The sequence below is a fragment of the Monoraphidium neglectum genome (assembly GCF_000611645.1).
Source record: "Monoraphidium neglectum strain SAG 48.87 unplaced genomic scaffold scaffold00598, whole genome shotgun sequence".
Lineage (NCBI taxonomy): Eukaryota > Viridiplantae > Chlorophyta > Chlorophyceae > Sphaeropleales > Selenastraceae > Monoraphidium > Monoraphidium neglectum.
In genome coordinates, this window is record NW_014013030.1 from 4,887 (window position 1) to 14,969 (window position 10,083).

Sequence of the window (10,083 nt, forward strand, 5' to 3'; positions counted from 1 at the left end):
GGCCCTCCGCGGGGCTGCGAGGTCGCGCTGTGCCTGTGCTGCCTCCGTATACATCAGTCACGTCAACTGACTGTAGGACTTTGTGCACCACCAATTGCCCGCTCCCCTCCTCGCATTGATGCAAATTTTCACCCGCATTACGCAATTCTTTGCGGCACATGCGGCCTTGAGCCAGGCGCGGCAAGCAGCCGCGCGCTGCGGGACGCGGCGCGGCAGGCCTGACTTGGGGTGCCGCGCCACGCGCGATCCCGTTGACTGCACGAGCGCGCGAATGATCCATCTCACAAATGACGACTTGGGGCAGCCCTTAGAAACTTTGTATTCATTGCTCAAAGAAATACTCTTTTTCTCTGGGTAACACTTTGAAGACTCAGGAAGGCGCTTCTCAGGCCATGGTGATGGCAAAAGCTTGCTGGCTCTTGGCCTGCAGAGCTTTCAAGGGCTGGGGCAATGTGTCACGAAGATCCCGGCCGGAAGAGTGCCCTGCTGAGCTGGCACAGCCAGATGTTGCTCACCCAATGCGGCTGCAAGTTGGACATTGCGAGAAGTAAAGTGCGAAGTTGGTGCAGAGCAGCCGCGTACTAGCAGCCCTTATACAAGCAACACTCAAGGACAAGCCTACGCCTAGCAGTGATTGTGCGCGTGAGCGCAAGTGCAGCGGTGCAAAGCTTGTTGACTGTCAATGCATTTGACCACCCGCTACCGCAGTTGTGCAGCGGCAATTGTGCATTGCCTGACGTGCCATCACTTTCCAGCATTGGTGTGAGCACTTGATTGTTGTATGCCTTGCGAACTAGGGCGCGTACGCACGTTGGAGACATCATCAGATCAATACCGCAACCATTGCCCGGTCAGTCTAACTATACGGCTCATATATCATAGTTGCGATGCACTCGCTGAGGATGCACGCGGCGCGGGCCGGTGGGCAAGCTCCTACCCGCAGATCTCAGGCATGCGGCAGCTTTCAGCGACGGACATCCGTGGTTGTAAGGGCAGCAGAACCCAAGCCACCTAAGCAGCAGATGCTGGTGCGTGCTGCAATTGAGACCGGCCGCCTCAGGGACTGGCGCGCTTGCAGCGCACGCGCATGCTGCGTATGGCAGCAGTGATGCCCCCGGCCAGGGCGTGTGCAACCAGCATGCGGCACTTCGCACCGCTTCGCGCGACCGCAGGTGTACGTGCCGCCGCACCCTCTTGTGAAGCACTGGCTCGCGATCGCGCGCAACGCCGCGACGCCCTCAGCGCTGTTCCGCAGCGCGTGCGCCGAGCTGGGGCGTGTGCTCATATACGAGGCGGTTCGCGAGTTCCTGCCGACAGTGGAGGCGACCGTGGACACGCCTGTGGGCACAGCCGACGTCGAGTTTTGCGACCCCACAAAGCCAATCAAGGTGCGGCGCCGGGGTGCGCACAGGCTGGCGCCGCGCCGCTCGCGGGCGGCCCATGCACTTCCTCGATGGGAAACGCCGCAGTACGGTGGCAGCATGGAGTGCCGCAGCTTTGCAGCCGCGAATGCTGACTGGGGCCAGCTGACGGCGGTCGCGGCCAGCGCTTGGAAGGCCGGCGGCTGCGGTAACCCCTGCGTTGCGCAGCGCAGCTTCGGCTGTTCGCGGCTGGCTCAGGGGCGGCTCAGCAGGGGTTCCTCGTGCGCATTTGCCACACCAAGTGCGCACAAGCAGCGGGCGTGCGGCAGTCTTTCAGATCTTTATTTGGGGTTTGCTGCAGCAGCGGCAATCTGCAGAGGACGTTGAATGGCCGCTGCTGTTCGTTGCCATTTCGCAGGAGCCCTGGCTCACCCTGTGACACACAGAACTTGCCCACACACACGCACACACACACACACACACACACACACGCACACGCACACGCACACACACACACACGCAATCCCAAACACGCGCGATCGGCTGCACCGCCCCTGACTGCAGGTGGTGCCCATCCTTCGGGCGGGCCTCATCCTGCTGGAGCAGGCGGGAACTGTCCTGCCCATCAGCGAAACGTACCACGTCGGATACGTCCGGGACGAGGAGACCCTGCAGGTCGGTGACAATCAAGTTGACTAGGTCAAATATAAGGCAAACAGCAGCTGCGGCTGCTGCTGTTAGTTGTCGTGTGTTGGGTGTGTTTGCGCAGTGCCTCTGAAACGTGCAGGAGAGCATGGGTACAGGGATGTGAAGCGCCCTCCTCAGGTTTTGCGGGACAGGGTAGAGTTTTGCCTGTATTGTGCCGAGTCACCGCGCTGCTTTTCGCCCCAGGCTGCGCCCCGTCACCCGACCGTCACCCGGCATCACCTGCGTCGCCTGAGCAGGCGACGGCATACCTGAACAAGCTCCCGCAGCGGCTGTCACCGGAAGACCGCATCCTGGTGACCGACCCGATGCTGGCCACGGGCGGCACCATGCTCAAGGTGGGCGCCTGATGGGCCGGCCGGGGGTGACCGATTAGTGACTGATTATGGAAGGGGCTAGCTTGTTGCAGGCGCCTGGCATGATTAGGGCAGGCAGGCGGGCTGCGGACGGGGAGACCTGCAGCCGTGTGGGCAGAGCGTTGGGAGCACATTGGCACTGCACACAGTTATACGTGCACATGCGTGCATGCGTGTGTGTACGCCCTCTCAATCTCGCTCGCTGTGTTGCGCACACATGATCACGCGAACTCCTCTCCCCCTTCCCTCTCTCTCTCGCTCTCCTTCTTGGTGTCTTACGCACATAATCGCACACCATACACGTACTTTGGTGACTCTGCCTTCATCCGCCGCTTTGTATCTCACACACACAATAACACACATACACTCTCTTTTATTTCTTAGGTCCTTGCGGACCTTGTTGCGCGCGGCGCCGACCCTTCAAACATCCGTGTCGTGTGCATCGTCGCGGCACCCCCCGCGCTCAAGGCCATGGCGGACCTCTACACAGGTGTGCGCCTCGATCTTAGCTATGCTCAAACCGTGCCCACAGGATTGCGGGCAGCACCGGGGGCGCCCTGAACACCTGTATTGCAGGGCTGCTGGCTATACGCCGCTGTCCGCATCTGCGGACGTCCGCTTTGCAATGCCCTTCCCCTCCCAACGATGCCTGTGAACACAGCCGACGCCGCCTCCAGCGGTGTGCCCACCCTAAATCTTGCGCCCGTGCTAGGCGCAGTCGACCCATCCCCACTCTGCCCCCTCTCCCGCACTCCCGTACTCGCCTGGAGTTCACCACGCCATGCTGCACAGTCACCCTCTCGCACATCGTCAACCCCCACCATCACATCCATTACGTCACGCCCCGCCATCACGCACAACCCATCAGGCCTGCGGGTGTACAGCGCCATAATCGACGCCGAGCTCAACGAGAAGGGTTACATCATCCCCGGGCTGGGTGACGCCGGTGACCGCGCCTACGGCAATCAGAACTGAACCGAATCAACCCCCTCGCGGCGGCACGGTAATGACGTCGTGCATCCCGTCCCCGACCCATGCGTGGTCCCGACGCGGCGCGGCGGGGCGGGGCCGGCGCTGCGTAGCGCGCTTGTTGCACTTGAAGGCGGCCAGTGCTGGGGCCCGCCGCACCGCCGTTCTCGCCCTGCTGCGGCAATCAGCATTCATGGGAGGTCTTTTGCAGTGAAGCTGGCCTGGAGGCGCCCGCGCTGCGTCTGCCCAATACTGGGCCGGCGCTGTCTAGATTGCAACGCCGCGACCTCGCATTTGGTCCCAAACCGCCAAGCATTGTGTTACAACCGACGTGAGGATTGCATAGGCACGTGTGCAGAATGCACACGTGCACTGCTGCCACGCAGAAGCCGGGGGTGCAGTCGCAGACACGCAGCGGCGCCAGACTGAATATTGCAGCTCGTGCCCGTGCCGTTGGCTGCCCGAATCGCCAGCCAGCCAGGCCTCAAGGCACAGCGCCAGCCCTGTCAGATCGTGCACAATCAGATCAGATGACGCAGCACACGGGACAGGTACCAAGTGATGCTAGATCATGCCTTGGCGGAGTGCTTGGTGCAGAGTGCGAGGAGCTTGTCTTTTGAGGCGCCGATGAACTCGTCCACCTTGGCGCGGTGCTTGAACACCTGTCAGGAATTGTGAAGACGAGTTGGGTTTTGTGTGCCTTGAGGGTGCAAACGTGCCGTGTGCATGCAAGCGCGGCGTGCGTGAGTGCACGACCGTGTGCGTGTGAGTGGGGTGTGTGTGTGTGTGTGTGTGTGTGTGTGTCTGTGTAAGCGTGCGTGTGTATGCATGCATGCGCGTACGTGTGTGCGCGCGCATCTTTTTGAGGGAGATGGGGTGAATGCATGCCGCCTCTGCCCCCGCACATCTTGTGCGCCCCCCACCTGGAAAGTGGGCATGGCCGAGATCCCACAGGCGCCAGCCACCTCCTGTGTTGTTATGAGGGGGGAGCAAGAGCACAGACAGGGGGTTTGGGGTGGGGCCTGCTCTAGGCACGCGTCGTTTTGGCGCGGCGAACAGGGTGATGCAAGTAACGGCAGTGCGGTCGGGTCCTTCCCGGGCGCACGCGACTGCGCACAAGGATGCCACATTCACAACTCCGCGTCGCACGGTTTGACGCCGGGCAGGCGGGAGGTTGATGTGTGCGCACCGAGTTGGCATCGACGTCCACCTTCAAAAACACCAGGTCTTCAAACTGGGTGCTGAGCTGCACAAAGTAGGGCCCGATCGCCTGGCAGGGCCCGCACCAGACCGCGGTGAAGTCGACAATAATCTGGACGACAAACAAACAGTGCCAGAGGGTGGAAGGGACAGCGGCTGTGTCGCTTGTGCAGGTGTGCTGTGCGGCACGCGCCGGTGTCACAGCCTTGTGCCGGCGTCGCAGGCAAGTGCTGCAGGGGTATGCGTTCGCGACCAGGACAACAATGCTGATGCATGATCCCATAAGTCGTGGCGCGCACCGCGCCCTGCTGAAGAGCTCTCACCGCTTTGTCCCCGGCATCCGCGAGCTGCTTGTCCCACTCCGCCTTGGATCCGACCTCGATCACGTTTCCTCCACCCATTCTTTGAGCCAAGACCTCCGGCGCAGAGCGTGTACCTGCTACGTGATCTGGAGTGGCGGACCCTGCGAAAGCGACCTCTGCAAACGGAAAGAGTGGTAGATCACAAGACTGAGGATGCTGATACCATGCCAGGGCGCTGCCCCTTTGTTGGCTTCAAACTGGCTTCAGTCAACCCAGGCGCTGAGTCAACATGCCCGCACGCTGCTGAGACCCTTTCGACATGACGTGCCGCGAGACGAGGCGCCCACCTGCTGCTACCCCTTTCTATTGGCCCCCGTTTTGTAACTATGACACAAACCAGAAAGCCCACCAGGGAGCTGGCCACGGCGCCTTTCACGCCAGGACAGGAAGCCCCATGCATGTCGGCAAAGGCGACCTGGTCCTTGCCAAGAGAAGGTGCCCAACACCAAGCTTGCGGGGTGCGCCTATTCAACAGAAGCTGCTGGTTTTGCCTAAGGTACTGCTATATTCCAAACCATCCTGCATAGTAGCAAAACTGCTGTATGGCCCAAGGGCTGTCATGCATGCGCGCTGCACAGCAGCGATCGCCTGTCAGCACACAAGCCCGTCATCAACACCACGTCTGCGCATAATCAACAGATCACCATGACCCCCCACCACACCAGATGATGTACTACTTGCGCACCTGCGATGGCGGCGCAACAGGCTGCAGCATGCACGATGTACTGCGAATGACACTGGCGTTGGCTATCCAGGGGTCCCTGGTGTGCGCACCCGCCACAATTTCTTGCGTTACTATTTGCAAATGGGCTTCACAAAGGGCTCAACGCAAACGGAAGGGGATGTGTCTTGATCAACCTGCAAAGCCAAACCATGCCAGTTTCCGAAAGCACCAAATTCGTTTGTTTCTGACGCGCGCGGGTGCATCAGGCTCAACCCTCACAAGCAAGGCTGGTTCCCGCCGATTGTGAGAAGGATCGGCGGTTGCCCATGGCGCTGGGTACCCCTGATTTGGCGGCAACCTCAACCAAGCCGGCCATTCGAGCAGGGCTCGCGCCCTCCACCCCGTCGGACCCACGGCACAGGGCACTGCAGGAACATTACAACATCTGCGGGACCCGCCGGGCCCGCCCGGCCCACAACATGCGCCACCCAACCATCCCCGTGGCCGCGTTCGGCGCCGCAGGCACGCCGCGCTGGCGGCGTGCGCCGCCTTCGTCCGCGGGAAACCGCTGGCCCCTCCTCTACTGGAATGCCTCTTGGGGCCCAAAGGCGCCGGGTGTGAAGGGCCAGATGGGGATGGGGTAGAGGTGGGAGGGGGAGAGCACCAGGTAGATCATCCAAAGAAGGAAGTTGGCCCTGCGACAAGGTGCCGCGCGGCAGGAAGAAATGAAAGGGTTAGTGTCAGGGTTTAGGGTTTCAGGGGGGAGTGTCAAACCAAACCGTGCCCTCCAAACGCACGCCGCCCCATGAGCAGCCGACCACAAGGCCGGCTCGCGGCCTGGGCGCTGCTCGCGAGAGCGCGCCCGCGACCCAAGCCTTCAACCCTGAGCGCCGCCGACCCCTCGGCGCGCGAGGCCCCGATCCCGGGCGACGCGAAGCCCACCAGAAGAAGCGGCGGATCGGGGGTGCGATCTTGGCCAGCCCTCGGTCCACCAGCTTGCAGGCCTGGAAAGTCCAGTACATCCACATGCGGCCGGTGATGGCCAGCGCCAGCAGCAGGCCCCACTTCCCGAGGCTGAGGCGCCCCAGCGCCCAATTGAGCGCGATCGCCGCCGACAGGCCGGGCTCTGAGGCCCAGAGGGCGCAGAACGCTGCTGCATGAGCGGCTGCGGGGGCGGCCGGGGCGGTGCAGGGCGGGGAGGGGGCGCGGCCGATGCGAATGTGGATGTTAAGCAAAGCATGTACAGTTGAGGATTGTGGGGCAGCAATGCGGGCAGGAACGCAAGCAGGGGTGGCGCGGGCACGGCGGCGGCTGCAGCGCCCGGGCGGGTGCGTGATTGGGCAGCGCGGCACAGCAGCGGGCGTGCGGCACATGGCAAGCGCTGCGAGAGCGCGCGGCGCGTAGCGCACCTGTGTACACGGTAGCAAACAACACCTGGAAGGCGCGGTCACCCACAGAGTACCGGACCTGCCGTGTTGATTGGGGAGTTGGGCCAGGACCGACTTCGTTCACTAAGCGACCCTTCAATAATCCCACTGAGCGCGAAATTCAGCGTCAGGCGGCGAGCCCGCGCCTATCAGAACCGCAAACACCCGCCGCTAAGAAGGTCGCCCGGCATCTGCCGCCGCCGACCGCCGCTTACGGCGGACGCGGCGGCCCGGCGCCCGGCGCAAAGGGGCGGGGCGGCAGCTGCCCCGCACCTGCTCCAGCCCGCGATAAAACATGAAGGGAACTAGCTTAGGGTCCGCCAGCGGCGCCAAGAAGCCGCGCCTGTCATTAAAACAAGATGAGGTTGGGGTTGAGGTGACAGGTGTGAGGCTCAGGCGCTGCCCTAATGTGCGAGGCGGGCGCACAGGTCTCGGCGCTGCAGTCAGCCAGCTCAGGCGATCAAAGGTGCACGCAATACGCGGCTGCACTCACTTGAAGTGCCACGTGCCGTCGTCCACCCTGACGAGCGCTGGCCAATCTTTCGAATAGTCTTTCAGGATCTCAACCTCCCAAAAGTCAGAGCCAGGGAAGCTCACGGGCACAGGGAGGGGCGCCTAGTCAGCGCGGCGCAGCGGTGCGCGACCGCGCAGCGGAGGACATGAGGGTCGGCGCGTCAGGGGCCGGGGCAGTGCCGCAGCGGCGGGCGGGGTACAAGGGTTGGTAGCCCTCTGCGGCCTCGCGACACCAACTCAACCTGCGCTGCGGACCGCTGCGGCCGGGGTGATCCCCAGTGCCAAAAATGCAAGATTCACCCCAACCAGCAGGCCTCATGGGTCCCCGCGATCGGCACGCAGCCTCGGCGCCGCACCTGCTTGATGCGAAACCGCTGCGCCGCCGGGTTGCGCAGCGCCACGCTGCCGTCCGCCCCCTGTTGACTCCAAAACTCCCCAGGGGCGGCGGGCTCGTCATCGGTGAGCTCCCAAACGGTCCGCGACTCCTGGTCCCGCTCGGACAGCGGCAGCCCCACCACGTCCTCACCGCGGAGGCCGCTGCCGCCGGGCTGGTAGACGTACTTGAACCTGAACGCCTGGCCGCCCGCGTCGGCGCCGGCCGCGGCGCGGTGGGCTGGGCGGCGGCGCGCGAGCAGCAGCGGCGCGCCGCGCACATGGCCGCACGCCTGCCAGGGCGTCGCTGGGCCGCTGGCACTGGTGGAAGGTAGACTTAGTACCCTAGTGCCCATGTGTATTGAAGCCGCGGCCATTGCGCTTGGCTGCGCGGCTAGCGGGCACAAAGACCCCGTGTGCCACTACGCGAGCTGATCAACACTGTACGATTACCAAAATACGAGTTTATATCGACGCGGCACTGACTGGCGGCCAACTCGACACCAGATCTGGAAGTGCGTGCTCTGTCCAATCAAGAGTTGTGGCGTTGGTTACAGCGTACTAAAAGATATGACTGAGGTTACATACGTCAGTTTCAAGGACGCCATCGCGCTGTAATGTGATGCTGGTACCGCACTGCGCTCGCTGACACACCAGCGCACTTTAAACGTTGCGTGCTGCTGCCCGCCATCGCAAGAGCAAGACGTTCGCACCCCCAGTGTAGTAAGCGCTGCCAAGCAACAGGCCTATGAACCACTGAACTTCAATTGCGACAACACGCTGACCTCAACCGACAGCAGGTAGCTGCGCTGAAGCCCCCTCATTCTTGCTTGCATCTCCATACCGCGAGCAAGACGTTCCAGCTCCGCACGTTTCATCCCCGGAAAGGCACTGCACGCACTAGCCCATACGCCAGTTTTGCTTCCAACATGCATATGGTTGCTTCGCAACCTGGACCCTGTGGCAGATGGCCCTGGATTGCGAGGTGCCTCCTGGTTTTTGGCCGTCAGGTCTCTTGGGACAGGACGCTGCAGCCGCAGCCCTAGCCGGGCGGCCCCCGCAACCCTGCCATTGCCACCACGCTGGCCTCCGCCCGCCGGCCAAAAGAACGGCTGCTGCGCCCGGGGCAACCCCAAACCATGTTCTCCGTGAGCTCCAGACCTGCCGCCGCCGCCGCGACTCACACAGCTGCCTGCAGGGATGGGTGATCAACCCGAGACCCCGCCTCCTCGCAGGTGGTCAGGCTGTGGCAGGTCCGCGCACTCGCCTGACCGACCTGGTGCGGTTGAGAACCTGGCCTGCTTCAATCGCTGCTGCTGTCGGGTGACCAGGATCCCCTTGATTGCACCCCAGCGCTCACCCTTGCTCAAGCAGCGCGGCCGAGGGGGATGGAAAGACGGGATGATTGCATGCGTTGAATTTGTACGACAGCCCTGCATGGGCTGAAACAGGCCGCACACGCTGTATATGTTGGGTTTGGAAATGGCGGTCAACAATGAGGGCCAAGCTGGTGGGCCCCTGCGTGGCGCAGGCGCACGTGCCTAGTCGACCCGGGCCAAACGGCACAAGGCCGCCGCAGCCCCGACCGGGCCGGCAGGCGCGCGGCTGCGCGCGCTTTACGGGGCGGCGGCCCCGCCGGCCGTTCCAGAGGAGAGGAGGGAAAGCGGATGGTAGTGCATCGGCCGAGAGTCATGAAGGGTCAAAGCCAGGGGTCGGCGCCTTCCCCAGGCGCGACAATGGGCTAGACCCCTCCAAACGTCGGGCTGCATCCCTGCCAGTCGGCAGAGGGCGGCCCGTCAACGACGCAGCTCACATATAGCCATAGCAGCAAGCCGATGATGCGAGCGCATGCGCGGACGGCCGCTGCAGGCACTCCCTTATTCGCGTGCGTCTCAGCAAGCCGCGCCCCCCGGCGGGTTGCGCGCCAATGCATTCCTGCCTCCCCAAATTCCCGGCCTGGGTCATTGTAATGCAGATGCTAGGAGTCCGTCCGCAGGCCGTATCAGCTAATATGAGCATCGCAATGCGGACAGGAACTGCGGGCGGCCGGTGCCGCCCTGAGAAGCTGGGCGGCCCCGCAGCCGCGCGCCACGCTCAATACCCAACCCCACGCCGCCGGCACAGAGCCGCGCCCGCCCGCCGAGTTCGGCGGGG

General features: G+C 63.2%; 3 protein-coding genes across 3 annotated transcripts; 1 reads left to right on the forward strand and 2 right to left on the reverse strand.

Annotated features, from left to right (window-relative positions):
- Positions 1–1,022: 1,022 nt before the first annotated feature.
- Positions 1,023–3,397, forward strand: MNEG_4338 (uracil phosphoribosyltransferase; the record flags this gene model as incomplete). The annotated part of the gene is made up of 6 exons (XM_014047182.1): positions 1,023–1,028; positions 1,173–1,388; positions 1,926–2,036; positions 2,306–2,404; positions 2,807–2,912; positions 3,291–3,397. 6 exons carry the CDS (start codon positions 1,023–1,025, stop codon positions 3,395–3,397), a joined length of 645 nt encoding a protein of 214 aa, XP_013902636.1.
- Positions 3,398–3,960: 563 nt separating this feature from the next.
- On the reverse strand, positions 3,961–4,992 carry MNEG_4339 (Thioredoxin H-type; the record flags this gene model as incomplete). The annotated part of the gene is made up of 4 exons (XM_014047183.1): positions 3,961–4,053; positions 4,315–4,359; positions 4,581–4,703; positions 4,915–4,992. The coding sequence occupies 4 exons, from the start codon at positions 4,990–4,992 to the stop codon at positions 3,961–3,963; spliced, it is 339 nt and encodes a 112-aa protein (XP_013902637.1).
- A 1,205-nt stretch (positions 4,993–6,197) lies between these two features.
- Positions 6,198–8,306, reverse strand: MNEG_4340 (hypothetical protein; the record flags this gene model as incomplete). The annotated part of the gene is made up of 6 exons (XM_014047184.1): positions 6,198–6,312; positions 6,560–6,782; positions 7,027–7,084; positions 7,318–7,387; positions 7,538–7,659; positions 7,914–8,306. The coding sequence occupies 6 exons, from the start codon at positions 8,304–8,306 to the stop codon at positions 6,198–6,200; spliced, it is 981 nt and encodes a 326-aa protein (XP_013902638.1).
- Between the last annotated feature and the right edge of the window lie 1,777 nt (positions 8,307–10,083).